The sequence below is a fragment of the Haemaphysalis longicornis genome, unplaced genomic scaffold, assembly GCF_048455015.1.
Source record: "Haemaphysalis longicornis isolate Haplotype H1 unplaced genomic scaffold, Haemaphysalis longicornis Haplotype H1 scaffold_7, whole genome shotgun sequence".
Taxonomy (NCBI): domain Eukaryota; kingdom Metazoa; phylum Arthropoda; class Arachnida; order Ixodida; family Ixodidae; genus Haemaphysalis; species Haemaphysalis longicornis.
In genome coordinates, this window is record NW_027526422.1 from 91,066,224 (window position 1) to 91,086,850 (window position 20,627).

General features: G+C 45.4%; 1 protein-coding gene across 1 annotated transcript in view; it reads right to left on the bottom strand.

The window, feature by feature from the left end:
• The window catches only part of LOC144146078 (Na(+)/citrate cotransporter-like), a 39,023-nt gene that overhangs the window by 9,309 nt on the left and 9,087 nt on the right, over positions 1–20,627 (bottom strand). The window contains exons 6-12 of the mRNA XM_077678016.1: positions 14,125–14,221; positions 11,800–11,928; positions 10,812–10,931; positions 8,576–8,656; positions 6,066–6,173; positions 3,181–3,358; positions 2,230–2,391 (exon numbers count right to left, since the gene is read on the bottom strand). Coding sequence (XP_077534142.1) covers positions 2,230–2,391; positions 3,181–3,358; positions 6,066–6,173; positions 8,576–8,656; positions 10,812–10,931; positions 11,800–11,928; positions 14,125–14,221 — 875 coding nt within the window. The remainder of the gene's footprint in view (positions 1–2,229; positions 2,392–3,180; positions 3,359–6,065; positions 6,174–8,575; positions 8,657–10,811; positions 10,932–11,799; positions 11,929–14,124; positions 14,222–20,627) is intronic.

Below are 20,627 nucleotides of genomic sequence, written 5' to 3' on the forward strand. Positions count from 1 at the left end.
AGTTGCTGCTCTTTGTTCTTATTCATGTATTGCTTGACCTGCCTGTTGAAGTTGTTGGACTTGTTGGGGAACAGCGAGGGCTTCCGGGTCGCCCGTGGTGGTGCGGTATGTTCGATTTCCGGGCCACCACGTGTGCGAAAGCATGTCTTTAATGCTTCCATTCAGAAGACATTACAGCAACTGAGGATCCTTCGGGGTGCGCACACGGTCGTTTCTGTCCTGGAGGCGCGCTTAGCGCACATCGACACTTTCAAGATCACTTTCTCACACACTGTCGCTTGTGAGGCTCTAGTTACCGGAGCCAGCGCATGCATCGTGTTCTTATTTTCTCCAGCGCTTCTCTTGAGAAGTGCCCATGCAGTGCCGCATCATCTCACCACAACCTGAATGCTTCCTCCAAGGGCGTCGCGAAGTTTAATCGGCTAATGAATGGGTCCAAGCAAAAACGATTGTTTAAATCGACCTACTTCCCTGTTCGGTAAAAAACTACTTCATCGGCGCCATCCTGACGGTACATGGTATGCGGTAACTGAGCTCAGAAAAGTGAGCTGGAGTCGTCTTGGGTTAGTGCATGAGACCAGTTTTTATTTTTTCCCTGGACGACCAGTTTATTGCCCACCAAATTCTCAGTGACGTTTAAACTATAATATCCTGCCCTAGTGCAAATGATACCTTCACGAAAAATTTTAATGCAGCAGAACCCCATTGATATGTTCCTGTTTTATACACTTTCCATGAACTTGCGTTGCCAAAAACTGCTCACGTCTAGCTCCCATCAGACCATAATATTAGCTTCCCGTCTGCCACATTTCTGTTCCCGTTCTTACGTACTAAAAAAGTGCCCAGTTTCTACGTGACTCCTCAACGGAAACTTCACTGCTGCTGCTGTTATCATGTGGTGCCGCTTTAGCGAGTACGTGTTTCATCGTTCCGAGATAGGGCGGGCACTGACAAAGTGTAATGCGGACGAGAATTCCAAATAAGCTTCAGGGTTGTGCGAAGCCCGCCTCACGTATTCGGAGCACCTGTTATGCCGTCGATGGTGACCCAGCTCAGGTCGTCGAAAGCGAAGAGAAAATTAACCTCGAAACAATCTACCACGTAGCACTCACGTTCAGTGACGCTGTCCTGGCATTGGGTGCTTTGAGCACGTACTATATTTATAAAGATTGGTGGGCAGTGTATAAAGGCCACGACTTCTGGAAAAAAAGGTGTCAACCATTTTGTTTGAGTGTCAATTGAAATCACAGACTTTTAACGCGGTCCACCGCTTCTCTTTTGAACGTTCAGTGTAAGAGAAAGTGCTCACGAGCTTCAATTCACGAAGCTGAAATTGCTAGGTTGTCTGAAATTACACTTTCGGTACATTCTCATCTCAGGATTGCTTTATCTTTCATGTCTAGTGTTGAGCAAGTGTTATCGTATCGTTTATTACGTGTTTTATTGATCGTGCGTTCTTTCTACATGACCTTTTGAAAAAAACGTATCAGCGACGTTCTACTGTATGTATAATGAAGCTTCGGTTTGCCTGGCACTTCATCGTGCTATATTACAATTACAAACCAGTGCAGACATCATTACTAATGCTTACACATTGTTGAATCCCTAAAGTAAATTTTCCGTATTACAGTTCGGTTACGCATGATATTCCGGAATGCGCCGATGTGTGTGTTTCTTTTTCCCCACTTCTATTCATGCCCGTGCGAGAGTATGCGTGCGGGTGAGAAGCAGGAAAAAAAGAACTGGTGATTACTGCACTCCCTAATGTTAAATTTCTGCGCAGCGCGAACTGCAGCCTTCTCGGTCACTGCGTATATCTGCTACGTCTAAGGAAGTGATCGCATGATCATTGAACGCACGCCGGCGCGCAACTCTGCCGTTATTTCGCAGTGCGTCGCCGCCGCCGAGTATGTTGTTGCAAATTGCATTTGAACCTCCCGCGCAAATGTTACTTGGTTCGGATGAGCGGCGAACGGAGAGGAGCGCTGGGGAAAGTGTGAGAGGGAGGCAGTGAGAGAGATGACACCATTGCCGCGCTTGCCACCCTTTCCCTCCCACTTTCGCCAGACGCTCCTGTCCGTTTTCCTTCTGCCTCTCCTGCCTCGTTCGCTCACTCGGTTACGTTGAAATCGACGCCGCCGCCGCCGCCGCCGCAGCCGCCAAACCCAGGTACCGGGCGCCAAAGGGCGGCGTCCTAAAAGGAGTGGTATGCTTAAGTAAGTGCCTCACCATTTCACAAACCACAGGCAAAAGGATGGAGCTGACCGCTGTGTTGCTCGTGACCTCCGTGAACATGGACGCAGCGAAGCAGAGCACGAAAACGATCAGTACGTTTGGCAAAGCGTCCAGTCCTTTCAGGTGTTCCACGAGGAGTGCCGACAAGCCAGATTTCTGAAACGCGCAATCAGAAGGTAAAACATCCATAAAACAAAAGAATGTGTTTCTTCGTGGTATACTGAAGGTTGCTTTTAAAAGATTATTGTTTGTAGTAAACAGAATTTAAAAGTGAATGCATGAAAGTCGGGACAGCTGATTGACGAAGGCACACTTACAGGGACTCTGATACAGTTTTTCCAACTTTTTTAGGAATACATTTCTTTGAGAGCGTAGTCAACAAGTACATCCAGTACTTGGAACAGGGAGTAATGGTGTATGCCAGTCAAATATCACTGCTCTATGCCCATCAGATAACTTTGGAGCTTGCTTCAAAGATTGGTCTCACTTCCTTTGACTGGGTCTTGTTCGTGAACTTCATCCAACCAAACCTAACCCAAGCTATATCGCGACCATTGGCCGGTTTTCTTTCATTTGAAGCAATAAATGCATTCACTAGACACTTAACCAAAATCAAAATCAAAGCAAAAAAAGAAACTAGAAGCATATATCTTCTAAGATGAGCAAATCACGCCGTGCCGCTTTGCGTTGGTGGTAACCATAGTTAGCGCAGTGTTTGTAGACATGAAAGAAAGAATCACAGCTTTTATGGGCAGTGCTACAGCATCCTTTTAAATTAGCGTCGTCAATGTCCCTTTTTTTGCTTCACATATAACGTTCCGCCTCATAACGCACCATCCATACATCCCACGGGTCAAACACTGCTCCACAAAGTTTTAGAATTGCTTTGTAGAATTGCTTTCTTTGTTAGGTTTATCTCGCATTCAGACAGCCCGAGGGACCCACCTTGCATCCTTCGGCGAGGCACATGCCCCCGCCGATGAGAATCATGACCCCCCACTGCGCTCGGTCGCTGGCCTCTCGCCACGTGATGAGGGGCCGACTGCGCGGTTGCCCGGGGTTCTTGGGGATCACGAAAAGCAGGAACGTGGCAATCATGGCCGGAGCAGAGGGCTTTATATACCTGCAGGCAACCAGATCACCCCACGTTCACATGCCCTACCCTTACATAATAGCGGAATGGAGCCCTCAGAATCTATTCCAGCTGTGCATCGACTTGAATTCCCCGGCAGAAGGCTAGGTATACAGCAGCTAAACCGAAAAAAGAATTTGTTTCGGACAGCATGATTATTCTTGCTTCCCTCAGCTCAGCGGATGGCAATTTTTATCCCAGAATGCGATGCACTTGCCTAGCTCTAAGAGCGAAAGACTTGTCCTTAGGTACGTGCGTACGTCGTGGCGCATCCTCATTCGTCACCTCCTCACTAACAACGAGAGGGAAGAAGTCCTTATTCCAACTACTCTGGTTCGAGTCCCATGGCACATGTTGGCACATGTTGAGATCCCCAGGTGGTCAAAATTAATCCGGAGCTCTCCACTACAGTGCGCCTTGTAGCTTAGGTGTAGCTTCGGCGGTTTGAACCCCACAATCAATCGGTCAATAAATTAACACTAACTGCACAGCTTACCTTAGCAGTTCCTTGTTCAATAATTTTTCATTATGTGTATATGTATTGTTAACAATGCATGCAACCTGGAAAGGTCGTAAAGAATGATTAAAAAAATTAGTAATGCTTGGCAGCTAGACATGTCTTTGAAGCAGGCACTTTTGATGCGAGGAAGATCGGAGCAATTTACAAGGAAAACAAAGGAATAGGTCAAGAGCAGACTGCCCGTAAGACAGTGTCTTGAAAGGCGACATGTTTGGTTCAAACTTAATTGCAGCTCAAAGTGCGTCTTAGAAAGCGCTTCAGCCGCGGGCGTGTCGTTGGGCCACTTGTCGCTACTCCTCAATACTGGCTTGCTGAAATATTTGCGTCACAGTGAGGGCAAAGTTAGACGACTTCTGGGAAATCGGTACTCGCACGTTAGGCCGTGGGTGCTTCGAAGAGGGTCGAGGAGAACTAGATATATCTGCTTCCCATCACTCCTTCACAATATGTAACAATCGTTTACATTGGACTTTATGATAAAATATGAGGTGAATAATATGGGGTGTAACTTGCGTCTTAGAAAGCGCTACAGCCGCGGGCGTGTCGTTGGGCCACTTGTCGCTACTCCTCAGTACTGGCTTGCTGAACTATTTGCGTCACAGTGAGGGCAAATGTTAGGCGACTTCTGGGAAATCGGTACTCGCACGTTAGGCCGTGGGTGCTTCGAAGAGGCTCGAGGAGAACTAGATATATCCGCTTCGCATCACTCCTCCACAATATGTAACAATCGTTTACATTGGACTTTATGAGATATAGAGTTAATACAATATCAGAGTCCCACGGTCACTTCTGGTCTGCAGCCACAGGGACGAGTAGAGAGCACAAAGAGGTCAGGGGTTCTAGGATTTCACGGGCGACAAGTGGTCAAATGCCCCGCGGAACCGCACCCTCTTTTCTCATATTAGTCGTGAGCTTCACCCCTGAATATGGAATGATGAGCGGGACGAGAGCGGAAATTGCTGTCCAACGTCCTCGGGAGAGAGTGACAGATAAGCACAGAGTAGAGTACGATGGCAGAGATTTTGTTCCGCTCGAGGAACGGAGTGACGCTGGTGTGACATTTCCACCGGAATTAGGGGCGGAATCTTGGTATACTCGTCCTCAGCAGCTACAAACTTGCGCCCTCTGTTCGTCGCGTTAGAAAAGAGTGGACTGAGAGCAACATTTAATCAGTTGCTTGAAACAGGGCGCTGACGCTTTCACGAACACCCAAACGCCCACGCAAAAATTCACACCTCGAATTCTGTCGCATGTATTTAGACAAGATTTGACCATGGAAACACGCCAGCCTACCACTAAGCGTTCCCCCCGCTTTTTTAGAGAAGGACAATTTTTCTTTGTAGCTAACATTACGGAAGTTGTGATGATAAAAGCCTGATAGTACTTAATAGTAATTAACACGACGATCTTGAATCATTTCAATAAGGTAGCTATTCCTGATGTTATCGCACGTTTCCACAACCGAAATGCCAAAAATGGGTCTACGCGAAAAAGCAAGGACGCGTAGCAAAGAAATTCGGCGCGAGTGTCTGTTGAGTACAGAACTCACTAGAACCTTCTTAAGTTATTGGTGCGCAAAGGCCGCGAAACCACGAAACCAAACATGTCACCAGAAACATGTCCTACACAACTAAGTTTACCTGTACAGCTACATGCCTAAACTTACATGTGCCCATCTTTCATATTCCTGTCGGCACGCTCCCAGCATAGCCGATAGTTGTAAGTAGTTTCGTAGCCCCTCGAAGAACCTTCATATTCTTCATGGCAACATCTAGCCCAAACGAAGGTGATTTTCGCCTTAATCACCCTTTTCACACCAAAATGATGACTAATTGACTCTTGCTGATGCTAACAGAAAACGAAATGAAATGCTGGGCAGGAATGAAACTTGATTAGAATGTTGAATAAGATGTACGGCCGAAGCCAAAATGCATCACACGCTACCCTGGCAGAGTCATTAATCAATAAAGCAGGAACACTAGGGTATGAATCTGAAGAGCAAATTTCCACGGTTCGTTTCGGTGCAAGTTTTAGGCTGTATGGCTCACTTATAACAGTTATTCTCAAGCATCAAACATGGGGAATTTATGTGTGCTAAGACTGGGTTTTCCCCATAAAATTAAATGTTAAAGTTTGCGCCCTCACAGTGGGATTGTGTGTCTATATCTTAATGCTTACTTTTCGTAGGGAAGCAGCTCGGCCCAGCCGGGGAACATCTGCGGCTTCATGGTGAACCACAGGATGATCATAGATGCCATCAGGAACGTTACGCACCGTTCCTGGAAGCTGCAAATTATAATGTAAATACAGCATAAAAAACGTCGCCCGCATTGACTGCTGATTCAATCACACTCCAGTTCAGCTGACGACAATTCGATCCCATGACCACAAAAATTCAAAGGATACATCCTAAAGACAGTAACGATCATACCGCTCTTCACTAACCTCATTCCTATTCTTGCACCGGAAAGTGACATAGCTAACGGTGTTACAAAAGGGGATACTTTTTTTGCTGCGTACCAGATGACGAAGACGTGATTGCGAATTATTGCGACGTGCGTAAAACTAGATGCTTCTGTAGATAAAAAGGAAGAGCAGATCGCTAGCCTGCTACAATATGTGTTGTACTTTTATTTAGGGCAGAACGCCGATTTTTACCATCTTTCCCAAAATTTCATCCACTCCGCGTGACACTAAGGAAAATTAACTGAAATTCATCGTCCAGCCCAAAACTTACCTTTCCCATCATTCATATGCTGAGGAAACCGGGTTGTTCTCTACGGTTCTACGGGCAACGAATTATTGCTGTCAGTGGATAAAACTCATAGTGATTCCTCATTGCGTAGAAGTGCCACTGATATATCTGTCGACCAAAATTTTTTTTCGCTTCATTGACAGACTTCAAAAACCTGCCTAAGAGTGGGTTTCATTTATTTCCTAATGAAGGAGATCGCCAGAACACGAGCACAGAACTCAAAAGAAATAGCTGCACATACTCGCTCAAGCCCACGGCAAATGCTGCACTAATACAACTTTTCACAGAAATTTCGAGCGGCTGTCAGTCCTAACGTGACAAGGGTAAAAAATGCATATAGGAATAGCCTCAGTCCTGCGGCCTTGCTTTAATGTATCACAGGTTTTTTGCTGAATTTTATAAACCACATCAAGGTTTTTCGAATATGCAATGGTAAACGTGATTCTCAATAATACATCACTTCTACAAATCCAATCTTAATTTATAAAAAAAAATTTACTGAAACAACGATTTCTCCACGTCAGCAGCTTCGCAAATTTCCCCCTCTTTTCGCACCTACCCCGCGCCCCAAAATTGAAAATAAACCGATAAAATTTGAAAAATATTGCCATAAATACTTTTATATTTGCACCCACCATACGCCGCGTTCGGCAGTAAATATGGAGAAATTATGTACTTTTACTATTCCACGGGCAAAAATCTCGTCAATCAAAATCACCTGCCTATATTCCAAAAGTAGCACTGGCTGTCTTCCCGATTGGTGTGATGGGGTCTGCTAAATCAGTGTGATTTACGTCTTTGACGCATTTTTGTTGAAATTTAGTTTTCCTCAACGACAATCCCTTCCTCTCCCTCCCTCAAGCCCTCCTCTCAAGACCCATTTTGCCACCCTGTCTTATGACATTTTGCCGAGGCTTAATAGAGCGTGACCAACGGGCCCGTTGGTACATAATACAAAGATGGCAGTGCAAACTGCGCTTTTTGTTTTGACGTCCCGTGTCCGTATTATTTTTTTAACAGCGAAGCTGTTTAGCCATTCGTTGAATACGGCGTTTCACAAAACTCAATACAACAGTATAAAGAAACGAAATCAGTGGCACCGGCAGGATTCGAACCTGTGTCTGGTAGATCAACGGAGTTACTGTCAGTCGTCTTACCCCTTTTTTTTCTTTATTGCCAATATCCGACAGCAACAAATGGCACCAAATACCATGACAAAGAACAATCACAGTAATGCCACCATGCCCCCCAGGGCCGGGGTTGTCATTTAGAATTCTCTAAGGGCAGTTAGGGGTTAAATTTTTGACAACCGCTCTGGTGCAGAGTTCCCTCCAACAAACTTTGAGTCACTTTCCTGAAAAAGCTGTCGCGTTGGTAGCGCGTCAGCATCTTTGACAGTGTAATGTTGTTTGGCCTGCACAGCATTTAGCGTTCGCGCATGGCTTGTCAGTCGTCTTACCCATTCCGATACGACCCTTTATTTATTTGTTGTCACACGGCGTCCTCACTCGGCTGTGTCTGTGGGGAGAGGAATCACGCAACTTGCTAGACACAGAACCCGTGATAGGGAACGCGTTGCACCAGAACCAGAGGTGACCTAGTTTACTTGTGCGCTTTCCGCTCGTTCGTTCGTTCGTTCTGTTCCTTCGATTTGCTTCTTTTTCGCCGTTATTTCAGCAACAAAGATGGAGTAAAGGTTGTAACGGCAGTGAAAAAGAAGAAAATTGGCTACAATCGTAAACTTAAACCGTCGTGATGGTTGTGAACGTTGCGTACGGCTTCACTACCTTCAAGTCTTACACGTAGCTCCCTTCATTTGTTGCACTGCCACCTTTAAATACACGCACAGATAACACCGAAACAAGATTTCTGCAAAGCCACACCGCTACCGAACTAAAATACATCCTTAACGCAAAAAACTATAAAACCTTACCTCATGGGGCCTAGCTCTTTGTACCGCCGCATGAGGTCTTCCCGAACTTTCTCTTGGGATGCTTCACCGGATGGGCTCTTGCTGCGTCACATGTTCGAGGGAAATCAGAGCTTGTGTAAGGCATGTGTAAGGCACAAAAGAAAATCAGAGCTTGTGTAAGGCATAAGTGCACCAATACACAGCATGCATTTATGTAACGCTGTGTGCTTCTTTTCAGCGGATTTGAAAATTAGCTCTGCCAGGAGTCCGACTTGAGCTTTCGCGAAACTGGTGATAAGTTACACGGTGGTACGGTAGTATTTTTATTAAAACCCCACTAATCGTGACCCGTAGCCCTTAATTTTTAGTTAGTCGAATTTGTCGCCGCGGCACATCCTCAACGTTCTTAATGCCTTCTCCATTAACCCCTTGAATACTATGAATCATCTTGGCGGCATTATTTGACGTTTCTAGCAGGTGAATTATTCCACCCAGCCATCCCCGCTGCAACATTGTTTCTCTAAAGGCACGTCGTTAAGTTTTATTGCATGGAACATTGAGGAATAATCAAAATGAAGAAGACGAAATGAAGAATGTCATGTTTATAATAGCACGTTTAGCCTCAGTGCAACTTTTTTTCCGTCGCGTTAGACTGCTTGCTTCAACACTTCAACAAGTTATACGTAACCCGCGCTTTGTCTGCACATCTGGCGCCATCTACTGTTTCGCTTTGAACATTCGCGCTAGGATGAGTTCGATGTTCGGTTGCCGTGGTCCAGAGATAGACTTACTGTTTCTAACCTCGCCTTTAACACTAAACGCTCTCTCTCTCTCTCTCTCTCTCTCTCTCTCTCTCTCTCTCTCTCTCTCTCTCTGGCGCTAACAGCTTGAGTTTGAACCCCCCGCATTGCAGGAATTTTGTCAAGTACCCGCGATTTCATTTTGACGTGAAAAAATGTTTCCGTAGATCGATTCCACCGATTTTCTCCCGTACACAAGTAGAGCTTAGAATCTGTTAGGTTTTGGTCCGGCGCATATGCTATCGCCATGTCTATGCAGTAAGAAGCACTTTTTCTGAACTCTTGCGGGACGGAATCCAGCATCTCCTCTAAAATGTGTAATTTGTTTTACTCGTGACCTGACGACGGGTAATACGGGTCACTTCAATGAGCGCCTCAAAACGCTCCGAGAACTGCGACCCGATTCATCCGACGGCTCAGCGGGTAATTTAAGTCTAATTTGGGTTAGTCATAATCTAGGTTACTACTTAATTTAAGTGCGAGAACTTATACTTGCCACGGAGTCGTTTCTTTTCTGATATTGGGCATTAAATGTGTATAATACTGTAACGACAGCATGCGATGTATTTGTACAGAAAAAATTGACTTCATCGTCTTTACAAGAGTTTTCATGTATCTTTGTGTGATTTAAATATCCTTTTCCGTAACACTTCAGAGCGGTGTCAAATTATAACACCAGTTGCGCAGACGACAGTTTCCGGAAGCTTATTCCAATCGCCAATTGTGCGTGGAAAAAAGTTGATTTAAAAAGCGAGGTGCGGCAATGAATTTCTCTATTCTTTGTGCTATTGTCTCTCCTTTTTGATACGTAGGCAGGTGGTTTTAAATAGGTCTGGTAATTAATATCTGTTTTATTGTTAGCTATCTGGTTGAGGAATAGTAGGCATCATACTGTGCGGCGAGTGTGTAAGCAGTCCCAAGACAGTGCCTTTTTTATTGCGGAAACACTGCTATTCTTGTCGAACGAACCAGTGACAAAGCGAGCAGCACGGTTTTTGAATTCCTTCTAGTTTGTTATCGTTATAACAAATCAGCGTTTTACACAGGGTTATCAATGTTCAACATATTCTCACCAAAGATTGTCATGATAAACCTGGTAAGTATTCACGCTACACCTGCTTACCGGAAGCAGAAACGTGGACGGCGTGCGCTGCCGATATCATGAATACCGTTCTCATTTCTCATTTTTGTGACAGCTGTCAGACGACCGTTCGAATGTTGGAACAAGAAAGTACGCGTGGCAGCCTCCAATAACTTCCTTACCTTCCCTTCCATTATCAGGGTATGAAAAAGACGAGCAGTGCGTATTTGGCTCCCGAATCGCAAAGCGCTTTGATAATATCTTAGAAAACAACGCCCATTCGGGCAACCTGTCCTGAGATGTGTAAAAGCTGCTTTCGGAGTCATGGTTGTTATACGGGGCGGCAGAAGACAGGTGATGACAATTTCATACTTACAGTGCTCGCCTCGCTGTGAACTGGAGGTAGATCCAGCCGATCAGAGCGCATATGAGCATAGTAGGCACGTTGTACAACATCCACGTGGCGAATGTTAGCTCGGTCGAGCCCGGGAATAGACTGCGTGGCACAAAAAATATGCGGCGATCAATTACTTGTGTCTCCGGGTCTACGCATTCAAAAGCTTTTCGCAAGCAACCCTGGTGGCTCAATGGCTAAGGCGCTGTGGTGCTGAACCCAATGACACGGGTTCTATTTCCGACCACGGAGGCCGCTTTTTCAGGTGGAGAAGAAATGCAAAAATGCTGGTGTGTTGAGATCTCCACGCACGTTAAAGATCCCCAGGTGTTGTCGAAATTAATCTGCAGACCTTCCCTACAGCGCCTGATATCCCAGGTGCAGCTCCGGCGAGTAAACCCCCGAAATGTGATTTTTTAAGAAGGTGGATTTACGCAGCGAACCATTTACCCTGTGGACAGGACTGCATGCATTCATATGAACACGTGCTACATGTATAAATTCAGGCGCATTACGTTGGCTTCCAACCTTCGAAGCGACCGCTTTGTAATATTGATTCCCTGTGTAGGTATTGTTGCTGAGGAGTTAGCATTAAAACTGGTGAATTGACGGGCTGTACGCATACGCAATTTGTATGTTTCTTACAAATTCACTTCTGGTATCCATCAAAAAAGTTTAAATGATGTTCTTGTGGTGTGACAGGTACGAAACCTTAAGTCGCACTTATTCGGTGAATCCAAACATTCTGAACAGAAGAAAATAAATCTACGATTAAATCCTGCAAGAATCACATTATTATATCGACTTCCCGCTACACTGCATTCGAGGGCACGCATGAATAAAGTTAACACAGCGCAACTAAGACAGATGCCCTGAGAGCGAGTCAAAATTCCAAACGATAAATCTGTGTACGTCGGCACTGTAGAACTTCATGAAAACCTCGGCGCAGACTACGCGATTCGCGACTCACTCGTCCATGAGTCCTTTGAGAACAAGGTTGGGTCCGGTCCCGACGAGAGATCCAGTGCCTCCAATATTAGCAGCGTAAGCCACTGACAGCAGCATTGTGGTGCGCAACGCTTTCTGACGGGACTCTGACCTGGGGAAAATGTTCAGGTAGAAAAGGAAGTAAACGTGTGGTCGGAAAATTGAATTAAAAGCTGTATTTAGAAGCTGGTAAAAAACGCCAGTAACGATGAGGGGGTATGCCCTAGTTTTTTTAAACCGTGACAAATCGAAACGGCTTAATAAGTAGTAGAAAGTACTTGAAATTTTAAAGTTGTGCACACGCGATATGTACTTAGGGATACAAGAAAGCTGACGTGCTTGCACAATTAATTCGTCTCCTTGTGTTTTAAAAATACCTTCGTTAGATGTGAGATTTCGGTAACCACAGTACATGAATTCACGGAAGAGAAGCCATAAGATGCGTGTTTACGGTTTGAGCGAGTTATACGTGCAACGAATGGTTTAGCATTGTTCATATAATATAGAGAAGTCCTGTGGTGAGTAAAAAAGTATTATACGTATCGGAATGGGTAAGAACCAAAATGGTTGTTTTCGTAATAAAGCAACGCGTCTTTTCCAGTTACGAAGGCCCGGCTAACACTCTGATAAGATAGTAATTATAAAGCAGTGTTAGAGTACTAGAAAAATGTAAAAACATGGCATAGAGGCAAACACTTTATGGTGAACTTAGAAGTGACATTCTGCGGAGTATTTAGGCACTGAATCCAGAAATACGCATCCATCGCAGATACTTCTTTCGTTTGTTTGTGGTTTGCGTGGTGAGGGCTTTCAAGATCTTTGCAATTAGGACTCACGTTTGAAGCAAATACTGGCATCTAGAAACTAGCCACTAAATTATTCGGTGTGGCAGTGTTATTTTTGTCGGTAGTAGCTCAAACATGTACGTTTTCAGGCATAACAAAATTATCATTTTGTGGTGCATCTAAAATTATTAGAGCTCTAAAAATACACGCTTCAGGCTCTTTTTATTCAGTCTTACACGCTGAAGTTAAAGCGTTAAGCCTACCAAAAACCGCAAAAGGTAGATCTACTGAATGTACACAGTTGCAATCAATGGCCAATTTATATCTTCCTGTAAATTTGCCTTTGATCAAAGTGTTTTGGTTCCTTCGAGAAAAATATCATTTCTTTCAATTGTCTAGAAGAAATGGCATGGCTTATTCGAAAAAAAAAGCAATTGTGTGGGCTGTGTAAACAGACTTCCGCTAAACTACAACTTCGCGAAAACTACATAAAGGACCTCCCGGTATGGCTTAAGATGCGCTCTGCCGCTAAAGCATCTTGGCCCTCATGCGCGGCATATAACAGTGTACGAGCAGCTTTCAGTTACATAAAAGATGAAATTTGTGATGTCGGGGTAGGTTCTGTGTAGTACATGGATGCTCTTGTATTTAAAGCACCGAAATATTATTTCAGGAACTGAAGGCGAGGAAAGAATGTCTGTCGGAGGACAAGAAGAAATGCAAAGCGAATAAAGAATTCCTTTAGTGTTGTAAAAAATTCCGGTCATCGCGAAATGATTAATACGAAAAGAAAAAATTATACAGACGTGGCAAGTTTTGGCTTTGCGACGCTACAGATATTGCTTTTTATAACGTTCTAAACATTCGCACTGTCACTATATCGCCTACGTCTTCTCCCTGCGAGTTTTAACCCGATTACCAGTCTTACTGTTTCTTCAGCTGTCAACAGGAGCTAGGGGAACTGGTTTTTGGAAAAGCATCAGCTAGTGCACGTTCGACGCAGCATTATTTGCAGAATGATCCCGTATATGACTTCATCATCTAATATGTCACAGCAAATAAGCACAGTGACTACATCACTCGAAATGAAATCAGGAAGGAAACGACTGTTAAAACGAAATGAAAAGCCATTAAGTGGTCTTGAACGTAGGGAACCACTCCTACTTTATAAGGCTCATTAAAGTTTCGTACTACTACTACTACTAGTCCAAAACGCAACGCATCTCACATCTGCGATATTTTGCTGATATTATAATTATACGTTTGGTTTCTCGCAAAATCAGCCGCCACGTGTGAACTATACTCGCGAAAGTCGTTTTACGAAATAAAATTAGCAGCAGTTTACAGTTTAGTTTATAAAACAGTTTACAGATGGTTTACGGCTTACAGACACCTCGCGACAATGCTTGCTTCAAATTCAGAAGCAAGAGTTTTGTAATGACTATTATTTCCAGTTCTTTTCAAGCATTTCAACTTCCTCGCGACACAATTTACCATACAAATAAAAAGCCGTCATGTCATACCCAGATTTGGCCGATGTTGTCAAAGCCTTGCTGGATTTTGTTATGTCCTTGCAAAGATCTACCTGGTACCCCACGTCCAGTGACTCGAGGTCTGAACCTAAAATAAAAAGCAAACTACCTGACGTGATAGGCCGCAGGAAATAATACTGGCTCATTATAAAAAACAGCATCACTGACCGCCTTCTAGACACTGCCGTATGCGCTTCAGTCACAAAGCAAAATGGTACGCAAAGCACAATTTTAACGCACAAAACATAAAGGAAATGCAAAAGCCGCGAATAAACAGTCGTGCTGCTTGATATGGGAGGTAGTGTTCAATGAAGTCCTGTAAGATAAAAGGACAATTCAAATACCGACCAAACACTTGCAATATAATGGTCACAAAATTTGTGGATATTTGCTAAGTTAGCCCAGATCGACAACCGTATCATACCTGCCCACTCGACAAAAACAAAGAACCTTCTGAAAAAACACCGTATACAACATAAAAACAAAGCACCAGAAGTTCAAGGCTAAGCGCAACCAAGCAAGTGCTTCGAGGGTTCAATGCCTACTTGTTTCGTTAGTAGACGCCAGAAAGGATATCCCGCTTCCGCCTATTGAATGGCACTAGTTGTACTGATGGAAGAGGAGAAAAAGGGCATTCAATTTCAGTCGTCACGGCATGCCGCGAATTGTGTGTGACAGTTATTGGAGCTCCGAGGCCAAACCTTCACGCCTGGATGACATTCTCTTTCGCCTTTGGCCTTTTTATTGGCTATTTAAGAGGTATTTGTACACCACCGCAATGGCCTTCACACCCAAGCTGAAAATGGCCAAGTAATTTCAACACATACAATCTCCCTTCCGATTTCACAGCATGTCGTTTTCAGTGTTCACAGATAGCGCTTCTTAAAAATTATTGCTCCAATGGTCCTTCTTCAAAACACATGGAGAAAAGGGATTTCCTTCTAAAATAACATTGCTATTGTGTTGCAACCTGCTAAGGCTTGACGTTGGGCTAGTTGGGCACACATTATTCACACTAAAAACAGCGCAGGGACTAGGACGGAAGATGTGACAAACTAGAGCCCGGTCCCTATGTTGCGCAGCTCCGCCGAAAATATTCTGAAAAGGGTAAACACTAACTTCACAAAAAACCGGCCCCAAGAAGATACATCCAAGGGCCGCTTAAACGTCATACCCTACGTCCATAGGGAATCACACCTTCTGAAGAAGATCGGGGGTAAGGCAGGAGTAAGGACGGTTTTCTCAGCGCCCAACAAACTGGCGTCTTTGTGCGCCAAGGTAAACTGCAACGACAGCCCAAGAGCCGTATGCGAGAAGAAGCATGAAACCCAGTTTGTGAATTGTGCGGACAAAGTGCTGTATGAAATCCCACTTTCATGCGGACGAGTTTCCGTAAGCCAGACTGGTAGATGCCTGAATCATCACCTGAGAGAACATGCCTACACCACGCGCACAGGAACGGATAGCAATCTTGCAATACATTGCAATAAATGCGAGAAAAGTGACTGCCATCCAAAGTTGAAAGAAACGCGCGTTTTGAAACGCTATCGAGACGCTCGCTCCCGGGAAATATTGGAGGCCTCACTGATTGGCATTCGGGAGAACAATGCGTGAACACGCCATCAATTGCCCTTTTGGAAAGAGAGGTGGCATATCTAGCCACTTGAACCTCACTTGTACCAGATAGCAAACTTGACACCAAGTCTGCTTTATCCTTGATGTAAGCTTCAATTGCATACTTGGAGAGATATCTTATCCTTGAACGGCGCATGCTTGCAACCAGTCGTCTTTTATTGTATTTAATAATAAATCTTACTTCAGTTGTTCGTCAGCGTTCGACTTTTCATTTCTTCGATCCTCGACCCTGCGCTGTTTTTTAGTGTGAATATTGCAACGTGGTTTGGAGAACGAGACAAAAAAAATTTTACTGGGCTACGAAGTGAGAGTGGAGCCATAGGCCGGAAATCCATGTGTAGAAACCTTCGTATCATCATCGATGCTGCACCGATGCCATCATCATCATCGGTTCCGATAATCACGCGGGATGCCCGCTCGAGCTGCTTCATCCTTTTGTATAATCGCCAGTAAAGCTAGCGATCTACTCGGTAGCCCCTGTCTGCATGGAGGTCATTGTCCCTTGGGCTTAGAGTCCCACAATTGGTGCCGTAAAACCGGGGGATTGACGTCGCAGACGACGAGCAGCACGGCCGCTACCGGATTACGACGACTACTGATCCGGCGGACCAGACTCTAGGAGCCCACGATGACCTCTATTGCAAGGTAGCTACGGCGGCGAAGCACACTGCGAGAGAAGCTTGAAGGCATCGACGGAACGTCGAAAAGGGCCTTGGGAATGGAAATCTTATCATGCAAATGGATATGTCTATTTCTCTGGAACGGATCGAGTTTCTATGCCGACAGATCCAGAAACTAGACGAGGACATTTATATGGGCACCTCCGATGACCTTGTCGCAGTGGCAACATCGGACGAGGTGACGTTTAACGACCGAGTTGTGACTTCGTTTTCGGTCAGGAGAACCTCCGAGCGGTGAGCTTACCTTATGAGTTTACCGGTGAGTTTAGTTTACCTTATGAGGCAAGCCCATCGCCTTCCCGAATCGTAGCAACGCGAACGAACTACCAGTCCTCGAGTTAACTCGCTTTGATGGAGACTGACGAAACTGACTTCAAATCTGGAACCAGTTTGAGATTACAATACACTCTATCCCTGAGCTTCACCCTGCGGAGAAATTCGAATATTTAGCAAAGCGTTTAACTGGAAAAGCCGCTTCCGCAATATCTGGAATGGCTCCGACAGAGCAAGGTTACAAGGACGTGATAGCAGGAGACCAGGCGCTGCTTATGTGGGATCATATGCAAGCCCTCATTGAATTGAAGCCGGTTGCTTCATCTTCCGACGTAGATGGATTGTGAAACCTCTATGACCACGTTCAAGTTCATTGCAGAAGCCTAAAAGACCTCGGGACGAGCCTAGTACATACTGCTCCATGCTTAGATAGATTCTGCTCCGGACGCTACCTCCAGATCTGTTGCTTAGATATCATCAGTGGTCAAAGATGACCGTGACAACCACCATGAATGTTGATCCTTCGCAACAAATTGATGTCCACTAGAAGAACTTTGAGCAGCTCATGACTATTTTTTTTTGGGGGGGTGGGGGGGGGGTGGGGGGCACGAACTTGAATGCTGAGAGAAAATGACACCGATTACGTGGAACTACGAGTTAGGAGATACCAATTCGCATCATCAGCATACATGTCCCCAACTGTCATCCGCCGCATCTCTGCACAGTATTACGTCTGGGATGAGAAAATGCCTGCTTTTTTCCCACGCACAACCCAGCGCCTTGCTCCTCTGAATCGATAACTTTAGAAGAGAAGAAGGCGCGTCTCTTTTGAGAGGGACGTTGATATCGTTGTTTGAGCAAGGGCATCTTGCTAGGCATTGCAGGACAAAGGTCCGCTGCCAGCAGTGCTCATGGCGACATGCTTCTTCGATGTGTAACGAAGGCCAAAGGATGAAAGTTAGCGAGGGCGTCGCATAACTCCAACTTAGCTGATGAACAGACACAAGAGGTCTGTTGTGCTCCTCCAAACGCTAACCGCCACCGTGTAAGAACTGGCAGCACAGTTAAAAGGCAGACTTCTTTTCGACGGAGGCAGTCAACGGAGCTTTATCGCGACGGATGTGTCCAAAAAGCTGGGTTGCAAATTTGTCGGAAAAGAAACCCTCGCTGTAGGAGTATTTGGTGATACAAGACGATTGCAAACTCGCTAAGGTCATACCCATATTCAAACCAGGAAATAAGCAGCACCCACAGAACTACCACCCGATACCACTCACCTGCATTTGTTGTAAAATGGTTGAGCACAGTATCACTTCGCACTTTTACAATAACCTCCAGTAAAGCTGTTTTTTTAAACAACGTGGATTCAGGAAAGGCCTATCGTGCGAGACACAGTTATTTGAATTTACGACTGGCATGCATACTAATACGGACAATAGCCAGCAAACTAATTGTATATTTCTAAATTTTTCGAAAGCATTTGACCGTGTACCCCATTGGAGCTTAAAGGGGCCCTGAAAGGCGTTTTGAGCACACTAAATTGACTAGCGCAATCGTTAGATTGGGTCGTCAACATCATCTGTGCCAAGTATTACTCTTTTACGCGCAGCGGAAAGCTCACACTTTTGTTGCAAAGTTTGTCGCTTTTTTCTCACCCTTTCCTTCGTGTTTTTGGACGCCGCCATCTTCACATGTCTACATCATCGATTCCCAGATGTTCGTCATGAGCTAGACATCCTGCTATTGGGCGGCTTTTTCACGCACTTCCGGCAAAGAGATGAGTCGTCTGCACAGCGTCGGCTCGCCGGCTGATCTGCCAGCAGAGTGCCGGAGTGCTTGGACATTTTACGACAAACGAAACAAGTGTAAACAAACGCTTAACCGTTTGTATTGAATGCAACAGGGCCATAACACGACATGAATATTCTCTTACTTGAGTACGTTCCTTAAAGAAAGCGTTGAAGCCCCGTGGCACTTCTTTCTTGCAATCGCAGAGAACGCCCTGAGCCGAATGCCCGGGTTTGACGCATACATTTTATTCAACTTCCTAACAATCCAGAGATGCGTTTCGAACGAACACAACGTCACAACATGCGTTGCAAGTCCGAACCGCGATTGACAGACGATGGGTTGCCTCCTCCTGCCCCTCGTAAATTCGGCACTCACCTCGCGCGCGGTTTGCGGGGACGAACAGCAAGTCACTTAACTCTGGCGTACAAGCCGAGATGGCTTTTAGCCACGCACACTTGCACATACCCCATGCGAGGTTGAGTCGTACGCCGCTTGAGAAAGATAATCCAGACCATGGGAAGCACTATCCACCCGCAGAAGCACAACGTCGCATTTCATCGCGAAACAAAGGCGTCCACAACACACACACCGTCGCCTACTGTAATGCCAAACGCATCTCGCACTTCCAAATAGGAGTGAGTAGTATGCTTGCAGTGCCCATATGCCGCGAGGTGGGGCCCCAAGCTGAACCGGGATCAAGCAACCGTAATTGACTTCTAGAGCGGTTTGTGCCTTGTTGCCAGGGCAACCGATGTTTGATATTGTCAAAGAAATGGTGCTCGCTCCAGCGCTAGAAAGCTCAGAGCCGCGGTGGAGCATATTTTGCCAACGTTTCCGCTCTCCACCACGCGTCGCCCCAAGCTGAACTGGAGTTTTGTGCACGGGTTCTGTAGCGGTTTAAAATGTATTTTTCACATGCCGCCGGCAGGAATTACCACCGCCACAAAATAAGACCCGGCACCAGCGGGGCCACATCTGATACGGCGCTTTTTGGATAAACAGTGCGCTGTGCATCCAAGGGAGCGAGCGCAGGATCCTCCCCGTGCGGCTGCGAGTTCGCCGCCGATAATAAGTCGCGTGCCGCCGATAGCAAAGTTCTGCAGCAACGTACACCGCGAAAGGGCAAGGCCAGGCCGCCGCACACATGGGGCCAGATTTTTCGTTCGCTTTTCCAGCCTTGAGCGGAGTGCGAGATTCATGGTGTCAACAAAGCTTGCCCGTAGCAGACGGCTGTGTGAGCAGCGCAATAGCGGAAGTACGTCACCGCCGGGGAGCGCAGCATCATGGGAGGGAAGGCTCGCTCGCCGTCAACAGCGGAGAGTACGTTGAAAGGAGGAGGAAACGCGGCGCGACGATAATGCGCGGTTTTTGATTTCCGATTTCTCAGCTAATACTCATCGCTTCAACAAAATTCTTGCGGGAGGAGATTGCTAATACATTGCTTTATTTGGTTACATGTACATTCACGCATCGGCGGAAGGTATTTCAGGACCCCTTTAATGTCTAAACTGTCTGCTCTTCAATTAGATTCAGTAACCCTTTCATGGCTTCGCAATTTTCTTTCACTACGACAAGTTTACAGCTGTTAATATTTTAATTAATTCTTCCACATCTTACGTAACTTCCGGTGTACCACAGGGAAGTTTTCTTGGTCTCTTACTCTTTTTAATATACATAAATGAATTTCCCCTTAATATATCATTTGGCATAGAATTTTTGCCGATTACTGCATTATCTACCAATCAATCAGCAGTACTGATGATCACCTCCCCTTCAAAATGACATGAACATAATTTCTAATTGGCGTAACACATGGTTAAAGTCACTAAACGTATAGAAGTGCAGTGTTCTCTCCTTTACACGTAAGCGTGAAAAATCAACTTTCGGCTATCACATCAATAGCACCCAACTGACTCGCATTTCATCCTGCCCATACTTAGGCGTTACACTCACAGAAGGTCTTTCCTGGAGTAACCATATCGACATTCTCTACGCCAAGGCTTCCAGATCAAGGTTTCTTGTGTTCGAAATTTGCGTCATGCTCCTTCTGGCATTCGTAAACTAGTTTGCACAACATACGTTCGAACACAACTCGAGTCTGCGTCCCCCTTCTGG